The following is a 21099-nucleotide window of genomic DNA, read 5'->3' as shown; positions in this document are numbered from 1 at the left end:
TTTGATATTACAGTGCGAGTGAATTTAATTCACTCTACACTAATTTTTCAGGAAAAAAAATATTGTTTACATGGCAATACAAGTAAATTTAATTTACTCTAAACTAGTTTTTTTTAAAAAGTGTACAGAAAATAAACATATTTAAAAAAAAAAAAAAACCTCACGCGAGCAGTGCAAGTGAATTGCACTGTTCACGTGAACAGTGCAATCACTTGCACTGTTCGTGTGCACAGTGCAATTCACTTGCACGGTGCATGTAATTAGCCACTAATCATTCCAACCACAGGTTGAAACTTGTGAAAAAAGCAGGATTTTATTGCTTCGTCAAAATCGTGTTCCTGCCGCTGTAAATGATGGGGCTCATGTTTTTTGATTTCTTAAGAATCGGTAACCAAACACTTAATAAGTGCGTTTTTAAAGAAACGCAACCGTTAACGCGTTGCCAAACGGACTCTTAGAAAGCCCAATCTAAGTTTAAATTTTTATCAACTTCATTAACAATACAATAAAAGAAACAAAAAAACAACACAATATATATTACCATGAATTGTTGAAATACCAACAAAATTACCGACAATAAATATTTTTTTAATTTTGAAGAAGAAAAAGAAGAAGATATAAGTTTGATTTTTTTTCTCCAACTTAGAGGTAAGTTCTCCAATAAAAAAAATAGATGAAATTTCAAATTCTCCTATAAAGAAAAGGATTTAAATGATTAGTTACTTTCTAAAACTTGATTTGGGTGTAAAGTTGTCCAGTTAAGTATACTTCTGGATACATTAATCTATATATATATATATATATATATATATATATATATATATATATATATATATAATTGGGTGCATCTCTTTATTTCTTTTATTTTGGATAAATGGATTCACATTTTCACATGCTTCTAGATAGGATTGAGTTCCATAGTTTTCATTTCATCATGTTTCCATTAAAGTTTTGTTTGCAAGGCTCATCAAACTTCCCTTTTCAACTACAAAATTAAAATTTACAAAATTGGCGGACTTAGGGATGGCATGAGAACCCTAAATTTCGTAAACCAGGTTCATAAAGTCTTTAACCCCATCAAGCCCAACAAAAACTAGATTTCAAAGGAAGTTACTATTTCATTGGGCCTTGAGATAGAACCCAGAGTCTGCCGATACCATCATCAAAACCGTACATTTTCAATCAATGGTCGAGAATCAATCTTCAGTTATTTCAATCACAGGCAGAGAGGGAGATAAATACACACACTCGGGGAGAACGAAGACACCCCTCAAAGAAGAGTCGCTTTGTTTGAGAGAGAGAGCAAAACAGAGAGAGAGAGAGAGAGATAGAAAACACGAACACAAAGAAGCAAGGGTAATTTGCCTGCTTGTGGTTCTCTCAGAGAGATAGAGAGAGATTTTGGATTTCTCTTGTTTTGTTTTAGAGAAATCTTGCTTCTTTCTTTCATTATAAAGAGAGCAAGCACTATTATATAGTATTTGATTTAAAGGAGTTTCAGTTCTCATGCAATTATCTATTGGTAAGATGATTATCTTCTTCTTCTCCTTTCTCCTCCATCTTCTATCCTTCTCTCAATCTGGTGTTTTTAACAAGTCAGTGTTTTTTGAATGGTTTTAAGAAAGATTTCCTTTTGATTTCTGTTTATACACTCGTAGATCTTGAAGCTGGACCACAAAACTTCATATATGCTTTATTAAGCAAACCCCTGATGAGCACTCTCAAAATTCAGTTTTCTCTTAGCTTCTAATAAGCCAATTCTGCCATTTCTATAAGTTTCCTCTTCTGGGTAAATTTGATTCTCTCATTTTACACATCAAAGTTTTGAAATTCAGCCGATTTTCATATCCGGGTTATTTTTGTTTTACTCAAAGTTTCGGGCTTTTTATGGTTCTAACTTCTGGGATGGTCTTTGTTTCTTGTTTTCTGTAACAGATATGGAGAAGGAAGAAAGAAACCAGAGAGCTTCTTGTAAAAGTTTAGAGCCGGAGTTTTTCTTGCAGTGGGGAAACAAAAAGAGGCTTAGATGTGTTAGAGTTAGAGACCCTCAAATCATTTCACGGAGATCTGATGGTGTTTTTCGCAGAAAAATCACTTCCCGGATTGATAGATTTGTGGTCTCTTCTGCTACTACAGAGAAAGACACATCTCTTCTTCAATCTAATCGTATCACAAGGTTAGATTTTCTCCGTGTTCTTAACAGGCCAGTTCTTCAAGTTTCTGGCCCGGTATTGTTAGCTCTTTCTTTTTTTCCCTTTTTAGTGGAGTTTTTCTGACTTTTGTTTTTCTTGTATTCTCTCAGCAACCAAACAGAGAATTAAAAAGTCCCAACCGAGAAAATGAGGTTGGAAGATTGCTTCTTGTTTTGTGTTTGGTGGCTGAGAAAGTTAAAGATAAAATTTGGATTTCATTCAGTATGACTCGTCGTTTTTTTATCCTAATTTTCCTTCTCTAATTTACCAAAAGGAAAATTCTGAATTGTAAAAGAAAAAATGTTGGATTATTTCTTCTTATCTCCATTTTGGTTGATGAGCAAATAAATACAAGAAACCAAAAATATTTTTTTTAAAAAAAAATGGATGATGAAATTTATGTATTTGTTTGCTTTGGATCCCAATTCCCAAATCAAGAGAAACCTATGGTTTGAAAAGTGAATGATGAAGGTCTGGAATCTTGATTTTGTGGATATGGTTGGATGCAGGAATTCTGAAGCAGCAATACTTAGGTCCAGTGTGACTGAGAACAGGAAATCATCATCGCCGGAGAAGGAGGATCGTTATTACACTACAAGGGGTTCAGCGGGTCTGGATGAGAATGGCAAGGTCTCAATAGATGGTAACAATGGAGATGATAAAGCCCACGTTTGGCCTAAGCTATATACTACTTTGTCAAGCAAAGAAAAGGAGGAAGATTTTATGGCTATGAAGGGGTGTAAGCTACCTCAAAGGCCTAAAAAGAGAGCCAAGATTATACAAAGAAGTTTACTTGTAAGTCTTCTGATGATAATTTCTGCTCTCTTCATCTCTAGAGTTTATTTCTTCAATTAAGGGATTCTGGGTTTGGTTTTCGTGATTTTGGTTTGTTTGAGGTGTTCATCTTTTCTATTTCTTGCTGCTGAATGGTGGTGGGTTTCTGATTTCTTTTTTGTTTTTGGATTTTGATGGGTGGTGGCAGCTGGTAAGCCCTGGAGCATGGTTGACTGATATGTGCCAAGAGAGGTATGAAGTTAGAGAGAAGAAGAGTTCCAAGAAGGTATTGAATTGTTCTTCTTTTTTCTAGATCTGAATGATCTCCATCTCTCTTTCTTTGCACTCTTGCAGAATTGCTCATCTTCTTCTTCTTCTTTTTTCGTTTTTACAGCAGAGACCAAGAGGGTTGAAGGCCATGGGGAGCATGGAAAGCGATTCAGAATAACATGTGTGGCATTCGTTTTAGCAGCAGAGGCATATTTTTTTTTTCTATTCAAAATTTTGGGATCTTGTTTTTTTTTTTGTGGGGAGATCATGACAAGAAGGTGGTGGCTAGAGATTGTTAGGAGAAGATAGAAAAATTTAGTAGTCTCTCTGCTGGGCTTGTTTGATGTTCTTGTTGCTGTAATGTATAAAAGAAAAAAAAAGAGAAAGGCAATCTTTCTCTTCGTTTATTACACCATTCTAACCAAAGTACGATCATGAATGCCTTTTGTTGGAATTGTCTCTCCCAATTCTCGTATTATAAGAATGATGTCTGGTTCCAAATTTCTGTTTTCCTGGAAAAAAGCAGTGCACAGAGATTCCTTCTCTTCTCTAATTCCCATGCCTAAAACCAAATTCAAACAGGAGAAGCATCGGATATGGTCGGAACTTGTCAAATAAGGTGGCTGGGCGTGGCCCGGTGGTGAGTATTTTTTAAAAAAAATTAAATTTTTTTTTAAATAATTTTAAAAAATTAAAAAATATTATTAATGTATATTTTAATATAAAAAGCTATTTAATAAGGAACTGTAACTACACTCTTAAATTAGCTCTAAACGTGGATGAAGCTTCGCATCGTTTGAGAGTGCGTTTTCGTTTCAACTGTATAAGATGCTTTTTCATGTAAATTTCCCAAACACCAAATTAGTACTTTAAGTCTTGTGCAATGGGCCAAAATGGCTGTAGTAATAATCATCATCTGATCAGAAGCATCAGAAAGCATTCGAAACGTGGATTTTTTTAAATCAAATACTATAAGTATGTTTGGTAGTGTGATAAATTTTTCAAATAATTTTTTATGTTGAAATACATATTAATAATATTTATTTATTTTTTAAAAATTATTTTTAACATCAGCATATCAAAACATACAAACCGTATTAAATTTTAATAAAAAAAAATTTAAATTTTATGAGATCACGGTTTTGAAAAAAAATATAAACTCGGTTAAAAAAATTAAATCTTAAACTCTTTATTTTGAATTTTTACTTGACATGAATTTTCAATAAAATATATAAGAGAATTAAATTTTTTATCTTAGATTTTTAGTTAGCATGAGTTTTCAATAAAATATGAAATTTGGATGATTGTTTATCAAGCCATTTTAACTTTTTAAATCAGTATCTCCGAATATTACATCAGAAATACAATAAATAGAAAAATAATAAAACTCAATTTCAAGTAAATTTAACATTAAACGATGAATTATCACTATTATTAATAATAATAATAAATAAATAAATAAATAAAAATCATAAACTTGTTTTGAAAAATTAAAATTAAAAGCCATATAAACTCTGATAAAAAGACAAAGGAAACAAATAAAAAAAATGCAAGGAAACAAATAAACAAATAAATTTTGGTGCATCTATATGATTAGTAGACAAACTTGTTCCATTCCAAATCTAATTCATATAATTAATTTTTATGTTTGGGAAGTGTTTTTGAAAAAAATATTCTTTGCTTCATATTAATTTTTTATTGTGTGTTTTTAGATTGTTTTAATATGTTGATAAAAAAAATAATTTTTTTAAAAAAATATTTCAATACATTTCCAAGTGAAAAAGCACTTTGATTTGAATAAAAAATAAAAAACTGAAAAACTCTTACAAAAGGGCAAATGAAACAAATAAAAAATCAAAAGAAAAGAAACCAAACTGAAATAAATATTATTATTATTGAAAAAAAAATCATAAATTTGATTTGAATGATAAATTTAAAAACTATAAAAACTTCGACAAAAGTGTCGAGAAAAAATAATAATAAATAAAAAGGAGGACTAAAAATAAAAAAAGCATCTATAAAAAGAATAAGAATGAAATAAGTAATTAAAAAATGAGGACTGAAACAAAAAAAGATAAGAATGAAATAAGAAATTCAAAAAAAGGACATGAAAAACAAAACATATGAGAAATTGTAATTGAATGACTAAATTAAAAAAAAAAACTTCTATAAAGGAAATAAAAACGAAATAAGAAATTAAAAGAATGGAAGATTGAAATTGAAAATCAGATAACAAAAGAGGATAATGATGTACTTTAGCTATTAGAAGAGAGTCAAAAAAAAAAAAAAAAACGACTATCAGAGATAATCTAACCACCACATGCCTACATGTGCCACATGTGGAAGAAGAGATGGTTGCACATCTAGTGAGACGGTGAATGATCAAATTTTGACTATTGAATAGCGTTACACACGCCACCTGAATAGCACAAACGCCACTCACTCGTAACTCATTTGGAACATGCATCAACAAATTTCTGAATAAAAATTCAAAAAAAATATGAAAATATCAAAACGCTCACATGAACCTATTACTTACACAAATAGTCATGTGAAAAATACCAAAATACAAAAAAAAAAAAGCTTATTTTTTGTCTTTTCTAAGATTAAAAATGTGTTTTCACTATATATAAGATCATAGAAAAACCATAAACACCCCTACCTAGCAACTCAATAAATTTTTGATTTTAGAAGCAAATAAGTATTTTTACTATTAAAAAACTTTTTGAAAAGTCAAGAAATCCTTTAGTCAACCAGTTATAAATTGTATTGATTTTAGAGTAAAAGAATATTTTTAATATATATATATATATATAAAGATGCATTTACCTCCAACCAAACTTTTAATGACTAATGGGCAGTGGAAAAGATCAACAAACCCCTAGCTTCAAGACTTAAGTTTTTTTCACTCAAGAGTAAAAAAGTAATTTTATTGTAGTAATAAACAGTAAATTGTGTGTAAAGCTACAGTAAAAATCTCATGCCCTTTAGTTTTTCTTTTAATATTTTACTTGAAAAGGGGTAAATTTTGGTGCATCTATGTGATTAGTAGACAAACTTGTTCCATTCTAAATCTAATTCATATAATTAACAGCTTGTGTTATTTTTACGTTTAAAAAATATTTTCTTTTAAAAAATTTCCTTGCTTCGTATTAATTTTGTATTGTGTGTTTTTAAATCTTTTTAATATGCTGATATTAAAAATAATTTTTTTAAAAAAAAATATATTTCAATGCATTTCCAAACAAAAAAGCACTTTAAAAAATAACAATACCACAATACCAAATAAGCTCCAAACATAGAAAAAACCACAAGAGATGTGAAGTAGTCAGACCGTCTTTGTTTTTGTGTTTTAAAAGTATTAAAAAAAATTAATTCTTATTTTAGTTTTCTTTATTTTAAATTAATTTTATAAAAATATTATTTTAATATATTTTCAAATAAAAAACACTTTAAAAATAAAATACCATAAAAAATACAAACTCCATTTGAAGATACCACATTTGGCCTGGCATCACACCTGCGGGCGATGCTAGTTTGTAGTATCTCCTAGTATTAATTTTTTATTTTCAACTCCATTAGTTTCTCATGTCATTTCTGTGAAATACCTCAATTTTAATGGGCATTCAAATTATCCCACGAGCGGAAACAAGTGAAGAAACACACATCAGCATTCTCACCTTTTCTCTTACAAACTCTCACATGATCTTTGCATTAATCATTATTTTTCACAACAAACAGTTCATAGTGAAAGGTCCATACGTGCCCAGGAGGAAGGTAAGACCCAGCAGATTGTTTTGGCTGCCATTGTTTTACCCGAGTGACGAGGTTTTCTGCAGCTCTATTTGTCTGCCTTCCCAAATCAAAAAGAAAATTAGAATCGCTGGTACCCTAGAATGGTTTGATTGTGGAATCAACAGGAAAATGCTGTGTGACATGGAAGCCAAGCACAAGAGAGGAGCAAATCAACAACCATCTGATTGCTAAGCTTGCAAATAACGTCAACTACCAATGTTTCTGCAGTTGCAATTTGCTGATGAACCCTACACGGACAATTCAAGAACATTTCAGCAGAATGGCGCACCTGCTACGAATGAACAGGATGATGGTGTGAAAGAATCATCATTAACTTGAATGGTTAAGTTATTAAGTAAGGTTCCAGGATATAATTTATATTATTATCTAATATACCCCCTCAAGTAAAAGTGTTTTGAGTTTGAAATTTACACAGATTCAAATTATTTTGTGCTTGGTTTTTATCAAATAAATAGAGGTGGTGAGATTCGAACTTGTGACTACTTGGTTATTAAAGCTCCGATACCATGTCAAAAAACCATTAGGTAAAGTTCCAAAATATAATTTATATTATTATCTAATATATCATCTTAAATGAAAGCTTTTTGGACTTGAAACTTATATATATCCAGATTATTTTATGCTTGATTTTTATCAAATAAATAGAGATGGTAAGATTTTAATTTATGACTACTTGGTCATTAAAATTCTAATACAATATCAAAAAACTATCTGAATTTCAAAGCTTAAATTATTAAATAAAATATCAGAATATAATTTATATTATTATCTTACTGTAAATACAATGTAACAGTGACTCAGCGGCGGAACGCTTTGATTCTGGATTCAACTAGGACTCGAGACTGTACCATGTCATGTAGAAGACAAGTTCTTCATGCTCTAGAGATAAGTTTCTAGCATTGTAAGAGATTTGGAAAAACACTCGACTTGGCATCTTGAAGCATTTCCACAACCAGAGTCTTCACACCCCTAAAAGATCCAACAAAATAAACTTGTGAGAATTCAGAATCAAATAATGCAGTAAGAAAAGGAAGGCGAAGGCACTAATGAAAATGTGATTTACAATAACAAGTCATCAAGAATGCTGGTTAAACCTTGGCAGAAGGTGGAGGAGCCGTGCATGGTTTTATGGCCAGAGGGAGAAGATGGGGTGGCATTCAAATTCCTTAGCAATAGTGCACCAAAGCCAGCAAGCACCTACGAGTCTTCACATCAAATCACATCGTTCGTCATCAATGGCGAGGTCAAAAACCTTTTATGGTTTGCTGCAACATTACTGATGTAACATTGGTTACGGCAGTAAAGGTGAATCAACATATCAATACTTCCAATCTTAAAGTTGAAACACATCACATTAAAAAAATATTTATGTAATGCCTTAGAAATGACTTAAGTTTTTTTTTTTTTTTTTTCCTTGTTTAAACCTCTATATTTATGTAATGCCTATTGTTTCATTCGTTTCTACTATAATTCTCCATGATCTATAGTTTCATGAAATTTTTTCTCCATCAATCAAAGCAGGTTATAACAAGTTTTTTTTTTTTGTATTCAACAAGCTTCATATTTTTGCTATCATTGCCTTTAAAAACCAGTGGAGGTAGTGATAATAAGCTATAGCTTTCCATCTTCACATCAAATGCACATATGTTTTTTTTTTTTTAAATAAGCTAATAAAGTAAGCCATTCATGATGTCTTTGTCATATAATAAAGTAACTTTTATTATGGCAACTTTATTTCCTTCAACTCTTCTATTTCCAAACCTTTGAGTCAAACAACTCACATTTATTGTAGTGATACAAATTTAATTCTTTATCATACAAGGAAAACTTGGGTTTCGAGAATCTTATAATCTTGTAGTGTAAAAGTTTTGATCTTTTCACTATTATTATAATTTTTATAGTATCGTATCATGTCTTTGGATTCAAGATCTTCTATCATTGTTTAGTACTATAGTTGCACACATAATATTATGATCCATTGTATGCATGACAAAATAAAACATCTTGATTTCTTCTTGTTATAATCTTTACATGGTCAGGTAGGAAATTAAAAGACATTACAAAATAGGGCTTTAAGGTGTCAATTGATACAAAGAAAACATGGTTTCATTTTTTATCATGCTCTATATAAACAAACTAGATACAATGTTGGTTTCTTGGCTATATAGTTTGGCAAAAGTGGATTCATATGTGAGCTTGTTGTATTCCTTATAAAGAAGCATACATCTTTCCAAACTCTTCATTGATAAATATGTTAAAACTTTATAGATGATATATGGGCATAGGTCACAAGTTGAGTTCTTGGTAAAGTAAAGGTTTTTTCAGGCTTGAAGAACACAACAATGATGCTTCTAGATTGAAGATGCACACCCATGAATGAACCCTTGAATAAACTCATCAATCCTTCAACAACTTTTTACACTCTTTTCATTTCTTATGGTTCTTCAACTTCAAAGGAAAAATAGATTTGAGGGGACTTATATTTCTTCTTCAAATTAATAAAGTGCAAATAGGTGGAAATACATGATTGATTATGCATGTATGTTATTTGTCAAAAAAAAAATTATTTAGAATGTAAGGATGGATTATATCAACTTTTCTTGGAAAGTTCTCATTAAGGACTTTATACTAATAGGAACCTCGATCAATTTTGAAAAAAGAATCACTGTCTCATTATATTGCCATTTTTTTTTTTCCAAACTAGTTCTTATATCCTTTGTAATAATGCACCCATTATCTCATACTTCCTATAAGGTTGGGGGAAATCTGATAAAATAATAGTATGAGACAAAAATATATGATATTAAATATTATTGTTTATTTTCTATAAAGGGTCTGTCTTAAAAAATAAAATCTAACTCATAAAAGTTTCAGGCTTAGCTTGTTTAAACCTAAATATTTTTCAGGCTCCCAAATTTCTAAATTACTAGTGGAGTAACCTACTTCTTAATCTTATGTACTATGAGTATAGAAAAAATTACATGATACAAGATACATAACGGGAGTTTCAATTTGAGCAGGAAGCCAAATAAGCATCAATGGACATAAGTCAGACTTGCCATTGAATTTCATCATCTAATCATAAAAAAGGATAAGCTTGGGTCTAGTGCTTTTGTTGGATTTTCATGAAGTGTGAATAATTCACAGAAACAACAACATGAATGTGAGGCAAAAATTAATTGTCATAGATAAATAGTGCTCAATAAATAAAATCAACAAAAAATCTATAAAAAAAATTCACAAACATATAACATAACAACAAAAGAACAAAAATTAAGATAATAACATAACGTAATTAGACTCAACCTTAAAGTTTTCTAGTGGAATCGTCGTTCTGTCATACTATGATGTCAACTAGATTTCTAGAATAAATAAAAATTAATTGTCATTTAATAATCTTTTCTCTGTTTTTGCTTTGGCCACCATTTATAGGAGAGGATTTCATCCTAAATATTTCTCCATAATGGCTATCGATCTTCCATGATTTCAGTATTTGAAGGAGAGGATTTTGTCTCAAATATTTCTCCATAATAGTTGTCAGTTTCTTGATTTTGATCTTTGAAGGGTGGATAAATCTAGACTGAAAACTATTTAAATGTTGGCCAGCAACCTCTCTTTGCTTGATTTGTGAGGAGAAAATCAAGAGTTGGATTTTTTACAAAGACGAAAAGGCTATATATAAAGTGCTTAAAAGACTAGTTGAGAGTATGTTTTTTGTTTGAATTATAGGTGAATTTAAGGAATTAAAGCTTGATTCTTTGCATCATAACTGCGGCTAACATGCTCTAGAGAATGCATTTTTTCCTTTCCATGCGATCAAATAAATCGGTTAGGATTTAAATTTATGGAAAAATATCAGTGGAAGATCAGCCTTTTATGTACGTGTTTTCGAGCTCGGGAATTCTGGAAAATTAAGGCCAATACGACGTCATTTCCTTTGAATATCCAATCTTTGTTCTTCCACTCTCCAAGCAAAATGCACCATTTCACTTAACGTGAAACAACATCATTTTGCTTTAATTTTTCTTTAATTGGAATTATACCAAACTTCAAACTTGTCCCTCCATTGTAGCGTCTTTTACTCTTCGGTCCCTGGACTTCCATTTCTCTTATTTTGATTGATTTTCACCTATTTCTCTTAATTTCTTTCAATTTTTCCCTTGTCCAAATTACAATATGTCCCTTGCTTTCTTCATTTCTTTCCTTTCAGTCATTGTTTCTTCAATTCTTTATTTTTAGGCTGATTTGACTCTCAATTTCAATTTTCTTCTTCAATTAAATACTTAATTGATTTCTAACTTAATTATCCGTTTCAAAGTAATCTTTGAACTTCTAATTTCTTTCAATCTAAGGAACCCTTTTCTCAAGTTACTCTCCAAATCAAACCTTGATTATAGCAAAAAATTCTCAAACTCAATTGTATAACAACTTGTTTTTCATCTACAATTGATTTAAACATCTACATTAACTGGAACATAAATTTAACATGGCTATTTATTACACCAATATAGGAGCATATTTCAAGACACCCACGAATACATCAAAATATAATAAATTGGTATGCATTTTATATATGAGTTTGAATTGCGAAATAATATGAGCATTGAGTTTGTTAATTTTTGGCAAAGAGTAAAAATGTTGAAAAAATAACATTGCCATTAAAATTTTAAGGATGTGACATTAATATTGCCATAACTTTTAAATTTTAATGGTTCCGACAATATTAATACCACAACTTTTAAAATAAAAAAATGTGATATTGATGTTGGCATGACTAATAAATATTTTTTAATCATACCAATAACACTACTACACTATTGCCGTGTTTGGGAAAATAGCTTAGTTGAAATTGCGTTCCTCAAAATTCAAAAAAAAAATTGTTAAAAATTTTTTTTTATATATATATTTTAATATCGTTTTGATATGTTGATCTCAAAAAAAAAAATAAATATATATATATATATATATATATCATTTTAATATATTATTAAATAAAAAAATATTTTTAACCGCAATTATTATCAAAAACTCAAACAACTAAGCATGAACCATACTATTTCTCTAAATAATTTTTTCTACTTTTCTTTTTACCCCCAGTGAGTTTAATAAGAGTTTGTGAAACAAATCATGCATCTATGATGCCAATAGAACAGCTTGGGAACAGGAGAAGTCGTATGATGTGACACTAGGGTTAGTATAGGAATCAAAGTTAAGCATGAAAAAAGAAACATAGAATCTTTTTTTCTTTTTTTGTCCTTTTCTTTTTCCTTCTCTTTTTTATCCTATATTATATGAATTTCTTTCTCCTCTCTCAACAAACTAAAGAAAGAACTTTAAGATATTTCCCAAGAAGATCCCATTTCAAGACGTGTAGGAGGAAGAGGAGAAGAACAAGCTCACCTGTCATTCAAAAAGCACCACTATCATCATCAACAACCACCACCCCTTCTTGTTCACCATCTTTATTCCAAAGGCATGGTCTTTACGAGATTAAGAGTGTGTTTGGCATTGCGGTAGCTGTTGTGATTATAATTTAAAAAAAGTTGTTTTATAAAAAGTACTTTTAGTTAAGTTTGGTTCGAACTGTGGTTGAAATTGAAGTTGAAGAAAAAATAGTTTAATGTGTTTGGTTAAAAATAATTTTAAAATTGAAGTTATAAAAATAATTTAAAAATATATATTAGTACTTATGATTTTTAATTTAAATATTGTAGATTTAACATTGCTATTTATCATGAATAACCATTAAATTTCATTACATACGAAATACATCAAACAAAAACTATATTTTTTATAATATTTTTAGCATGTAATAAAATTAGATAAAATATTATCATAACACACTAAAAAATAACTCACTTAAAAAAAAAATAAAAAAAAAAAAAAAAAAAAAAAAGAAGAAAGAAGAAGAAGAAGAAGACGCAGGCAAGTGAACAGTGCAAGAGAATTGCAAGTGAACAGTGCAGTTCTCCTGCACTGTTCACATGAACAGTATACACTATATACTGTTCATGTTAATTGCACTGTTCATTGAACAGTGCAATTAACATGTACAGTAAAAAAAAGCATAAAATTCCTGCTTTCCGTTTCCTGCGTTAAAAACGCAAAATTCAAGTGGGGCCCAGTGAACAGTAAAGTGTTTTTTTTCTTTAACCAAACGGCTGCGCGCTGCGTTTTTCATGAAACGCAGCCGCAGAGCCAAACAGGCTCTAAGATCAATATTTATACGGAAGATTAGACACACAACAACAGAAGAAAGGGAAGGAGGAGGGAGAAGAAAAGTGGTGGTTGCAGAGGGGGTGGAGTGTAAAAGAAGGAAATAGGAGGGTGGAGAAAAGATAGGAGAAAGAAAGCTAAGGAAAAAAGAAAAAAAAAAGAATTTTATGTTTTCCCCCCCCCCCCCCATTAAAATGGATGGAAAAACTAGCTACTATCTAGTCTAGTTAGTTGTTTCTGCATATCAGAGCTTTGCTGTTTCGGCAGCGGAGGTTAGGGAGGCAGCTTCTTTCGTCTAATGGATTTCTCAATTTATTAGTTAAGAAGCTCAATCCTTTTTCTTCAGCAAAGAAACTGCTCCCTCTCCTGTTCAAAATATAACGCATTGCAAACACACAACAAACCAAAAAAGAAAGAAGAAGCAGAAGAACAGTGTTGAACAACTATAAATGGACATTCTTTACAAACTTACACAAGATCTTTTCTTATTCTGACCCTCTACAATGTTACCTCTTAGAAAACATGATAAATGTCAATAGTTCACAGAGGAACAACCCAAAAGCCAGATGATTGTTTAGTTTGCAGATATGATGTTTGTAGTTGTCTGTGATGTGTTCCAGAAACATCGTATACAGTAACATCATTTACATATGAGGATCCACTTTCTGACATCTTGCAGAATCCTACACCGACACAACAAAAGAACGTCTCAGAAGAATGGTACACCCCACTAGGAAGATGACTTCCAAGATGCCATTCATAGCATCTGGTGATCCCAAGGTTTAATGCAATGTACAGGATGATACAATGTAATGACAAGAGTGAATGATTCAGTACTGGGAATGCTTTGATTCTGGAATCAATCATGACTGTGATGTGCTATAGAAGCAGTATAAGAACAAAAATGGTGGTGATGGTAGTGGTGGACGTATAAAAAAATCAAATCCTCCAAAAACTTCATCACCTTGGAATTCTGGAAAGTAAAATGAAATTTGTGCAAATAATTTCAGATTTACGTGACATAAATCAAGCTCAATGTTTTTTTAATAAGAAAATTAAAATGAAGATTAAAAAATTCGAGTATGCTAAAAAGAGCTCTTATTGATTCCCTCAATAAACCGTAGTTGTTAGGATATGCAATGCAAGCTCATAATATGTTTATAAGATTGTATTTTAATTAAAAGTCACAATGAACAAGACGAGGCTTCCATGCTCAAGAGTGATAAATTTTCTTTCATTGCTGGATAATAAGATAAACAAACCTCTTCCTATCTGTTCAGCACGGTATCAGTTAATTTTAGATTTCGCAGCTTGAAGCATTTCTACTACCAGAGTCTTCACATCCCTACAGAATACAGCAAAACAAACTTATCAGAATTCCAAATAAAATAATGCAGTCTGACAGGAAGTATAGGTACTAATACATCTGTGATTTACAATATGAAAATGGTGCATGTTTGAAAGATTCTGTCATCGAGGAGGCCTGCAAAACCAGGGCAGAACATATTGACCTGCATAATTTTATTGCAAAAGGATTTCAACAGAGGCAGGAGATGATGTCCCTTTGGATTCCCTGGCGACAGGGCATCAAAGCCAGTAAAAAAATTTATGAAGCAAAAGAACAGTTTTCCAGTAGGCAGGGGTGGGTTTAATAACAATGACTAGGATCAAACGTTAACCATGCTCAAGAAGAACAAATGACCATAAATATGCCAATCAAATCCTCAAATTAGCTTGGCCAATATCTACACAAGACACCCGCACATACCTTTTCATGATTATTAAAAAAAAAAAAACAATAACAGAAGAAGCAGAAGAAGCAAATGTTGAAAAGTCAACCCCACCAACCAAGAAAAGGACATAATATAGAACTCTTACTTTCTATCCTCTGCACGTCTAGGGAAAGGAATTCGAAGCTTGTAAGTTTTTCCTTGATAAGCAGCCTGCAAAAGATATCAAAACATTTTGAGAGTTAAGAAGAGAGAGAGTCAGCCAAAAAGTTTTGAGTTCTAGGTAAAACAGTTCTCAAGAAAGTAAACCTCATAAAGAAAATGCAATTTTTTAATGCATGTAGAGGCCTTTACATGGTCACACAAAAGCAATACCTTAACATTGAATCCAAGACTGTCCACATCCAACATATAAGCAGAGTCCACCTGATAAAAGATATGAAATCAGCCTAGATATCTTGCTTGCTGTTTTTGCTCAATTTTGAAGGGAAAGGAGAAACAGAAGGGGCTACAGAGAAACAGAGAGACTAGATAAAAAAAATCTTTCATGAAGTTCCTTTTCCTTTGTTCATCAAATAACAAAAAAAAAAAGAAAGAAAGAAAGAAAGAAAACCAAAAGAGAACCATGATCATACTTTTAACCATGAGTCTAGATGCCATACTAAAACATGCATAAAAAGGTTATCCTCGATGCAATGGAAAGGAAGAGTTATACTTTTTTCCCTCTTTAATTTTGGCCCAAACAGAGAAAACGTGAGGGAAACAAAAAATCATGCATGTACAGCATATCATATACAGTGAATGAAAGAGTTTGCAATTGCCTTCCCTCCCTTTACTCCTCAGTAGCTAAAGTTTCACCAAGCTTATCAAACTCATTATTCCTCACAAACGCATATATCAGTTTATATACTCCTTGTGACCAGCTAATTTTGAAGCCACAAAACTAAGATTTGTTAAACTCAAAATAAATTAACTGTTATGTTCTGGCTTATAATTAATGACCTGTCCCATTTCTTATATGAAGTAGACATATATATAAGATGATATTTATGGTATTGAAAATTACCGGAATTGATGTTGAGTGTTGCACTATGAGTCTTGTATCTTCAGCATGATCTCTGTTCATATGAGACTGACAAAGCCATATGATTTCATTTAGAAAAGAAAGAAACAGAAATAACAAACAGGGCATTTGTCATATTTATGCAACATCTAATTTATAAGCAATATACCGCAACAGGTTTGGCAAACTGAGCAATTAGATCAACTTTAGCAGTCTGATACTCTTCTTTGCTGAATTCTGTCATTATTAACAATTGTAAGTAAAAAATGAAATAAATTGAAGTGGAAAAAATAAAAACACTATAAACAAATTTCTAAGTGGCGCAATAAAGCATGGTAAGCCAGAAATAGTATACAACAGTAAAATGGCAAAAACCATTGATGAGCTATCGACCATGACTTTTTGATTATCAAAACCCACTCGCAATGACTTGAAAAGAATTATAGACAATGATGTGCTTTAGAAAAATGAAACCAGCAGGATAGTATACACACCGCCAGATCCAAGCAAAGCAGTTGCAACTCCCGAAACATATCGCACAACTTTTGGTTCAATGCGCATAAATTGGAAATCACCAAAGTCAACCTTGATAGTGGAAAAGATAATTAAGTCTCTACCTTGACAAATAGCAATAAAAATACATTTGAGGAAAAAAAGAAGCATGGTAGAAAATGAGAGGAAACAAGTTACCCAGAATGAATCAGGATGCTTTGCTAGATATGCCGTTCGAACTGCAGTTATATCTTTCTCAGAAACCTAAACAATTGAACAAAAAAAAGTTCAAAACTCATGTCGCCCCGAAACAATTATGATGCAGTGAAGGTACAATATCTGCTAAAGTAAAAATTAATAAGCAGAAACATTTAGGAAATTATCACAAGGAAAAAGGAGAAAACACTTACAGGAATGGCATCACCGTGCAGGATGATTACCAAATCTGTCCTGTCTTCAGGATCTTTGGCAACAAGCAATGAGCATTTAGGACTGGCTAATAGGTCCTGCAGAAAGCATCAATTTTTCAAACATATAGGACACAAGGACCTCCAAAAGAACCACAGATAGGTTAAAGAACAGAATTCAGCAAGGAGAATTCAGCTTAGTCTAGTGGCTCCATGGCACACACATGCAGAAGACTGTTACAATAAATATTTAGAACTGAACAGTATGAGATCAATCAATCTTGCTGAGCAGACTTTTATTTCTCAAAATCATTATGTAAAATTCAAGTTTGGGCTAACAGTTACCATTAGGCTTCACAGATTTTTACGTGTACAAGAACACAAAAAAATGATAGATATACAAGTTCACAATCTAAGAGAATCACACCTGTCATTTTCACAGCGGCATATCTCTAAAATCTAAATTTATTTTATCACCATTCACATTTTTTCTTTTTCTCATCAATAAATAAATCTCTTTACCTATATGACTTATCACAATTGGATTAGTTCTTTATTTTATAATCACATGAAGTGTTTTCATAATTAAAGCATATTTGAACAAGATAGAGAGTGAATGGATCATACCTTTGTATGAACTGCCAAGCTGCTGACTGCTAATATTGGAGATCCATCAGCATCACATGCAAAATCAACCATTGACCCTGATGGATAACCCTCATGCTTCTGTCATATCAAGGAAATTTCAGAAAGTCCATGAACATACGAGAAAGTAGTCTAAGCAATGAATTGACGCTCAAATGTAAACCAACTGCTTTGTTTTGCAAGCCACTGGTTTAGAAAATCAGTACCTAATCAACCCATTGTTTGATAATAATTTACCTTGGATTCACCATATAGTTTATAGCAGCAGCCATAAATTCAGAGAGCTTTATGCAAGTAGTAGCTTAACCTTTACTCTGTGAGTTATGAACAGGGTTACAAGGGAAGCAGCCATATTACAGTGTCCATTCTTAATTCACCAGTTTAAGCAACAGAAAACAACAACTAGCTATCCTTTTTTATCATAGCAACTAGTTAAAGGTTAGACAAAAGGAAGTCTCCGATAAGCAAATTGAAGGAAAAAATCAAATGAGTAAGGGCAGCTATTTTATTTAGTTGTTCTCCTAAATCCACAAGCAAAAAACGTTTGATGAGCACTATCCACACTTCAAGGGGTGCTCAGCAGGATGCATACTAACATTATTGAATTCAGCTTAACCAAATCCAGTCTCAGATGGTTGCAGTACGCTATATTCTTTCTTCTTTTTTTCCTCTATTCTTCTTTTTTGTTTACGGAAAAAATATTTATGAGCTATCATGATACTCGATTCTTTGTTTTTACTGCTTCACTCTACCTTATTTTCCGTTCCACTTTTCTCCTATTTTGATCGTACAACTTGAATCCAATCACTTTTTTAAAACTTATGTATTTGCATGTCTACATTGTAAAATTTCAAACTAAATTAAAACACACTTTCTCAACTTATTATTAATCGGTATCACCTCCACCTTTCCTCTGAATCACTCATTCTTTTCTAATCCTTTCATTATTATCATGATTTGTACCATGATAAGGCTGTGACAAGGTTTGCACCAACTACAAACCTACCACAAGCCTCCCTTTTGTCCTACTGTTGGATTGGTAATATCAAATTAGACCACCAACATTAATTCCAATACAAGCAGATATAAGATGCATATATAACAGACAAATCAAACACAAAACTGAAAGGATTCCCTCTGAGGACTCTGAACTCTCGCCCTTCCATGAGAAATGTTAAATATAAAGCCGTACTATGCCGATAACAACAACCATAAATTATAGTACACTAACATCATGAACAACACCCTTCAGTTGTGCCAACTTCAAGGATCAAGAATTTACTTCCATTTTTTCTCATATAATTAACAAGTTCCAATATTTAACTATTGCATGAACAACAAACCTGAGAAAAAGTTGAAAGCATGCCACGCGTGCTCTGATTAAGCAAAGTTCTAATTTCCTCTACCGGGGGAAGCCGAGCTGCGTTTTCCTATAATAACACAAACACGAAACCAATCAGTAAGATTCAAAAACTATCTGTGATTCTGCTCACATACGATCATAACCACTAATACTGATATTGTTATCAACATCCAAGAATTTACACGTCAACCCACAAACATACACAACACAGATATAAAAGAAAGGCTACCTGGTGAGTTTGGATCAACTGGAAGACATCGGGATCAGTGTTAACATCCCCAGTTGAGACAGCCTGATCAAATAGCAACAAAACAACTTATTAATTAAGAACCCATTAATCAAAAACTGTTAAAAATCAACTTTCTAATATGTATAGCTTTTAAAGCTTGCACTAACAAGTATAAAATCCCTTAGAAAATTAAACCCATTAAGGAATGAACAAAAAGGAATGATTTTTACTATCAAAAAGAAAAAAAGTGAAAGCATTTCATTTCACCTGATTAGAAGACTGGGTTGGAGAAGCCATGGAAAGAAAGCGAGGTCGACGACGACAACGACTGAGAGTCGGAGAGAAAGAGGAGTGGGAAAATGGTAATAAGAGAGAAGAAGATAACCTTGTTAAATTGACATTTAAAAAGGGCGAAAACAGAGGGGGCGTGTAGGCAATTGCCATGGTCTTCATTGCCACGCACTGCAAGCACCCAACAACCACAGGCACTTTATTATTCTTAATAATAAATTCAATTAATCACTCCGACTATATTTTATTTTATTTTTGGAGGGGGGTCATGGCTTGAAAATGGAAGAGGATGAGGAAAATAGATGAGCTCAAGCTACGCTGCTCCGCTGCTTTAGAGGCATACAGTGATGGAACTAGATTTTTCAATTTCATGGCCAATGTTAAATTGAAGGAGGAGGGATTAAAATGAAAATAGGACAGGTCCATTGGATTATATAAGTACATTATAAAATCTTAAGGGGCCATTGTGGTATTTTTCTGATATCAATGCACTTCAAACACTTTGACATCAGTTATCGATTTGACTAGATAGTTCACTTACGCTACGTAACACAAATTACCTTGACAAACACGAAATTCAGAGTATAAAATCAAGATAATTTTACAAATAAAAAATAAAATAAAAACAAAAAGTTTAAGGAACGAAAATATTTAATATTAATAGATGAAACTAGAAAGAAAAAAAATTTAAAAAAAAAATTCAAAAAACAAATTTAGATAAATATAAATTAACTTGATTAACTCGCCACTTATGATATGAGATCAAGAAAAAAAAACATATCATGGCAAAAAAAATGAAGTTAAATAAAAAAAAAACATTGAAAAAAACTATGGGCTAACTTGACTAAACTTCACTCAGGATAATCCGACACAAAGAAAAACGGAGAAATTACAAACCTTAAGAGTTAATAATTTAATGTCAAATGATGAAACCAGAAAAATAAAATCAATTTCATAAAAAAAAAACATTGAGAAAAAAAATATTAGTCAACTCAAATTAATTTGACTAACTCATTATTCGAGATATGAGATCGAGATAAGTACACAAAAAGATAAGTAGAACAAATAACAGAGCTCAAAGCTTACTAACCTAATGTCGAATGATAATTTTTTTTAAAAAAATCATTTTTTAATAAAAGGCCTTAAAACATAAAACTTAAATCAAGTTATTATTCTAAACTAGCGTGGGTCATGAGACCATGAGTACTATATAGAAAGATAGACACAAGAAAAATCACAATGTAAAACTTTCAATAGTAAGAAAAAGTATTAAAATAAAATAAATAGTAATTAAAACAATAAAAACCAAATATGATATAAAAATTAAATGAAAAAAATAATTGTAGACTAAATTGAAAAATAAAATAAATTAAGAAAATAATTAAAAAATAGCAATTAAAAAAAATAAGAACCAAAAGTAGATAAAAAAAAATTAAGTTAAATAAAATATAAGGGACAAAATTAAAAAAAAAATGAAGAACGGATAAAAAAAGAGAACCAAAATTAAATAAAAAAATAAATGAAATAAAATGACGATTGATGAAATTAAAATAAAAAAAACCAATAACAAGGTAAAACACAAAGAAAAAAGCAATTAAAAGAATAAAGATC

The 21099-nt window shown here is 31.3% G+C and overlaps 2 protein-coding genes across 4 annotated transcripts; one reads left to right on the top strand and one right to left on the bottom strand.

Moving 5' to 3' along the window:
• The first annotated feature begins 1262 nt into the window (after positions 1–1262).
• LOC118056746 (uncharacterized) lies at positions 1263–3646 on the top strand. 3 transcript variants are annotated; one of them, XM_035069084.2, is made up of 6 exons: positions 1263–1522; positions 1659–1789; positions 1936–2176; positions 2702–2987; positions 3175–3252; positions 3361–3646. In XM_035069084.2, exons 3-6 carry the CDS (start codon positions 1938–1940, stop codon positions 3412–3414), a joined length of 657 nt encoding a protein of 218 aa, XP_034924975.1. In that variant the 5' UTR covers positions 1263–1522; positions 1659–1789; positions 1936–1937; the 3' UTR covers positions 3415–3646. The 3 variants fall into 3 exon arrangements, with proteins under 3 accessions (XP_034924975.1, XP_034924974.1, XP_034924972.1); XM_035069083.2 differs by lacking the exon at positions 1659–1789 and having other exon boundaries at positions 3364–3646; XM_035069081.2 differs by lacking the exon at positions 1659–1789.
• Positions 3647–13703: 10057 nt separating this feature from the next.
• Positions 13704–19850, bottom strand: LOC118056745 (glutamyl-tRNA reductase-binding protein, chloroplastic). The gene is made up of 13 exons (XM_035069080.2): positions 19465–19850; positions 19198–19260; positions 18949–19035; positions 17588–17686; positions 16964–17059; positions 16752–16817; positions 16556–16646; positions 16231–16298; positions 16065–16130; positions 15374–15424; positions 15147–15211; positions 14531–14613; positions 13704–13951 (listed from the first exon to the last, which is right to left on the bottom strand). The coding sequence occupies exons 1-12, from the start codon at positions 19648–19650 to the stop codon at positions 14556–14558; spliced, it is 996 nt and encodes a 331-aa protein (XP_034924971.1). The 5' UTR covers positions 19651–19850; the 3' UTR covers positions 13704–13951; positions 14531–14555.
• Positions 19851–21099: the final 1249 nt, after the last annotated feature.

This window comes from Populus alba, chromosome 19 (assembly GCF_005239225.2).
Source record: "Populus alba chromosome 19, ASM523922v2, whole genome shotgun sequence".
NCBI lineage: Eukaryota > Viridiplantae > Streptophyta > Magnoliopsida > Malpighiales > Salicaceae > Populus > Populus alba.
The sequence above is the reverse complement of the archived record's forward strand: the minus strand, read 5'-3'. Positions and strand labels throughout refer to the sequence as shown.

Coding starts and splice junctions, on each gene's coding strand:
- LOC118056746 (XM_035069081.2), top strand. Junction 2,177..2,701: donor CAATCTAATCGTATCACAAG/GTTAGATTTTCT, acceptor GGTTGGATGCAG/GAATTCTGAAGCAGCAATAC. Junction 3,253..3,360: donor AGAAGAAGAGTTCCAAGAAG/GTATTGAATTGT, acceptor TCGTTTTTACAG/CAGAGACCAAGAGGGTTGAA.
- LOC118056745 (XM_035069080.2), bottom strand. CDS start 19,650: ATGAAGACCATGGCAATTGCCTACACGCCCCCTCTGTTTTCGCCCTTT. Junction 17,687..18,948: donor TGCTTTCAACTTTTTCTCAG/GTTTGTTGTTCA, acceptor TTGATATGACAG/AAGCATGAGGGTTATCCATC. Junction 14,614..15,146: donor AGACGTGCAGAGGATAGAAA/GTAAGAGTTCTA, acceptor TGTATTCTGTAG/GGATGTGAAGACTCTGGTAG.